The sequence below is a fragment of the Primulina eburnea genome, chromosome 8 (assembly GCF_022965805.1).
Source record: "Primulina eburnea isolate SZY01 chromosome 8, ASM2296580v1, whole genome shotgun sequence".
NCBI classification, from domain to species: domain Eukaryota; kingdom Viridiplantae; phylum Streptophyta; class Magnoliopsida; order Lamiales; family Gesneriaceae; genus Primulina; species Primulina eburnea.
The window spans coordinates 21,163,520-21,167,709 of NC_133108.1; the positions used below are offsets into that span (position 1 = coordinate 21,163,520).

At 36.1% G+C, this 4,190-nt stretch overlaps 1 protein-coding gene across 1 annotated transcript; it reads left to right on the top strand.

Annotated features, from left to right (window-relative positions):
- The first annotated feature begins 318 nt into the window (after nucleotides 1-318).
- On the top strand, nucleotides 319-3,194 carry LOC140839083 (uncharacterized). The gene is made up of 5 exons (XM_073205716.1): nucleotides 319-558; nucleotides 1,302-1,458; nucleotides 1,730-1,968; nucleotides 2,151-2,422; nucleotides 2,702-3,194. The coding sequence occupies exons 1-5, from the start codon at nucleotides 319-321 to the stop codon at nucleotides 3,192-3,194; spliced, it is 1,401 nt and encodes a 466-aa protein (XP_073061817.1).
- Nucleotides 3,195-4,190: the final 996 nt, after the last annotated feature.

Consider the following 4,190-nt stretch of genomic DNA (forward strand, 5'->3'; position numbering starts at 1 on the left):
GATCCAGGAGCTAGTTATTCTTTTATCTCAAAAGTTTTTGTACTTAAAGTACCACTGTTATTTGAGCAGCTACAATATAGCTTCGAAATTAGCTCACCTTTAGGCACAACAATGATTACTGTCATCATTTACAAAAATTGTCCCTTAAACTTCCAACAAAAAGAATATCTAGCAGATTTGATTGAATTACCTATCTAGAACTATGATATTATTCTTGGAATGGACTGGTTATTTAGACACCAAGCCCAGCTCAATTGCTACACAAAAGAACTTTATCTTCAAACTTCTCATCCAATCAATTCCAAAGCTAACCATACCATGGGAATAGTATCAACAGCAGAAGCTAAGGCTATGCTAAAAGACAACGAACAAGGATTTCTAGCTTATTTGATAAATAGGCCAAAGGATCAACTCAAGATCTCAGAAATCTCAGTTGTACAAGAATTTCCAGAGTTTTTTCTTGAAAAGATCAATACTTTACCTCCTCAGAGAGACGTAGAATTTTCCATTGATCTAATACCTGGAGCACAACCCATATCTAAAACTCCATACCGAATGGCACCTTCAAACTTAAAAGAATTTAAACTTAAATTACAAGAGCTCATGGATAAGAAATACGTCCGGCCTAGTACATCTCCATGGGGTGCTCCTATATTATTTGTCTAAAAGAAATATGGAACTCTGAGGATGTGGATTGATTATAGAGAACTTAACAATGTTACCATCAAAAAACAAATATCCTCTACCGCATATCTAAGAATTATTTGATGTCTTACCAGGGTCTCAAGTATATTCAAAACTTGATTTGCGACAAGGATATTACCAATTGAGAAATAAGAAGGATGACATCTCCAAAACATCTTTTAATACCCGTTATGGACAGTATGAGTTTGTGGTAATGCCATACGGATTAACGAATGCTCCTGCAGCTTTCATGGATACGATGCATCGAATATTCAACCATTCTTGGACAAATTTGTTGTCATATTCATAGATGACATTTTGATATTTTCAAGAAGTCATGAGGAACATTCTCAACATCTATGATTGATTCTCAAAATATTGAAAGAACATCAATTGTACGCCAAATTAAGTAAGTGTGAATTTTGGCTTGAAAAAGTGTCATTTCTTGGCCACTTTATCTCTAAGAAAGGACTGGAAGTAGATCCTGAAAAAATAGAAGCCATATCTCGCTGGAAACAACCAATCAACATCACAGAAATTAGAAGTTTTCTCGGCTTAGCAGGATACTACCGAAGATTCATTAAAGATTTTATGAAAAAAATTTTCCCCCGACACAGCTAACTCGCAAAGACAACCCTTTCTTGTGGAATGATGAATGTGTGAAAATTTTTTGCAAATTAAAAGAAATGCTTACTAGTGCACATGTATTAGCTTTACCAGAAGGGGCAGAAGAATTTGTGGTTTACACAGATGCATCAAAAGAAGGCTTTGGATGTATATTAATGCAAAATGATAAAGTTATTGCATATGAATCTAGAAAATTAAAGAATCACGAGTTAAATTACCCACTCATGATCTGGAATTAGGAGCAATATTGTTTTCATTAGCAAAATGGAGACACTACTTGTACGGGTCCACTTTTGATATTTATACAGACCACAAAAGCTTGAAGTATTTATTTACTCAAAAAAAGAGCTGAACATGAGGCAAAGAAGATGGATTGAATTTTTGGAAGATTACGATTGTTCCATTCTTTATCAATCAGGTAAAGCTAATGTAGTGGCTGATGCTTTAAGTAGAAATATTAGTATGGCTTGTTTGGAAATTAAAGAAGAAAGAGAATGGGAACGCATCCATTCATGTGGGCACTTGGCCGGATTGAGAATCGAACCTGAATTTCATACAAGAATTAAGCAAAATCAAGAATTGGGCCAAGAAGTTTCAAAATTCCGTACTGAAAAAAATTCGTCACCAATTCCCAAGGAATACTTTTCTACCATGACTGTATTTGTGTGCCTAGCTCAATGAGAAAGGAAATAATGGAAAAATCACATCAGTCTCGGATCAGCATACATCAAAGAGGATCCAAGATGTACCAAGAGATTAAAAAACACTTTTGGTGGAAAGGAATGAAATGAGATATCGCAGATTTCATTTCACAATGTCTATCTTGCCAAATGATAAAGGCTGAACATCAAAGACCAACAGGTCTTTTGCAACAACTTCCTATACCAGAATGGAAAAGGGATCAAATAACTATGGACTTTGTGACTAGATTACCCCAGCTCACTGGAGGTTTTAATAGCATATGGGTGATCGTTGATCGCTTAACCAAGTCAGCACATTTCATACCCATAAGTCACAAATATGAGGTGGAAAAACTGGCTGAAGTCTATCAGAATGAAATTATACGGTTACATGGTATCCCCAATACCATAGTATCTGATAGAGATCCAAGGTTATGGAAAAAAATTCAGGAATGCCTTGGTACCAAATTAAATTTCAGAACAGCAGCACACCCGCAAACTGATGGTCAGTCTGAACGAACCATTCAAATATTGGAAGACATGCTTCGCGCATGTGTGCTGGATTTTGGGGCAAACTGGGGAAAACATTTGCCTCTAATTGAATTTTCATACAACAATATTTATCGATCCTCAATAAAAATGGCACCATATGAAGCATTATATTGAAGAAAATGTCGCTCTCCTCTTAACTGGGATATGGATGAATGTAGAGGCACAATGAATGGACACGAGCGAGCAATCAGGCCTGACATTATACAAGAAGCTATCGACAAAATACAACTTATCAGGCAAAGAATAAAAACAGCTCAAAGTCGACAGAAGAATTATGCAGATAAGAGGCGGAAAGATTTGAAATTTGAAGTCGGAGATTACATATTACTAAAAGTATCACCAAGAAAAGGAATCAAGCGTACTAGAAAGAAACGAAAGTTACATCCTCGATTTGTTGGTCCCTTCGAAATGATAGAACGAATAGGCACAGTGGCTTATTTTCTATCTCTACCTGAAAATATCTCTGGTATACATAACGTATTCCACGTATCACAATTAAGGCAATTCAAAGTAGACTCATCCCAATTGATTGACCACCAACAGATAGATCTGCAAGAAAATCTAACATATGAAGAACAAACTATGAAAATTTTGGACCAAAGAATAAAGGAACTTCGTGGTCGACCAATTCAGTTGATAAAAGTCTCATAAAAAAACCACAACATTGAAGAAGCAACGTGGGAAACCGAGAAAGATATGAGATATCAATATCCGCATTTATTCCAATAACACTTAAATCTGGGGACCAGATTTTTAAAAGGAGAGATATTGGGACACCCTAAACACAAATGTACATAAATAAATTTTAAAGTTTATTAGTATAAGTAAATTTTATTATTTTCATTTTAGAATTTTTACCACATTATTTTTCGGTACAAATTTTAGTTGTCCAAAGTATCCAGAAATACATTAAAATACATCACAATACACTTACAAATTCATCAAGTACTATGAGGTTCTCATTCCAAGATCCAATACCCAAAATATAATTAAATATTATAATTAAGCTCAGCATATATGTTAAGTAATTAAGTACAATAATCATTAGGTTCAATGAAGAAAATTTATAATTAGTTTCAATTCATAGGTTTAATGTAATATAATAATTAAGATTCAAAATATATAATAATATAAAGTTTGGATAAATATTAACCTTTTCATTTAATAAATAAAACAATAGATATGGATAAACATGGTGTAAGGCCCGAGAATTTGATTATCGTAATCTGAAATGATTTGAGTATAATTACTGTAATCTGAGATTCATCTGAAATGATGTATTGATTAATCAAGGTAATTATAGACAGGACGGAGTGGACCGGGAAAGACGAGAAAAGACGTGAATTAGGTGCGAGGGAGATGCCATGCGCGCACATGTGCAATCTAGTGCGCACACATGCGCGGTGTCGTCTGCCGACACCGCGCATATGCGCGGCGTGAGGGCGCGCATATGTGCGAAGTGTACAGTAGCCTAGTGGAGTGCTCGGTGCATATGCGCGACGTGAATGGCGCATATGCGCGAGCAGGACAGAGAGTACGGCGCACATGCGCGGCAAAATGGGCGCATATGCGCGAGGGAAGGCACGAGACAGTAGGTCTCGCGCATATGCGCAACTTGTGTTCGCGCATATGCGCGACCGGGCCGGT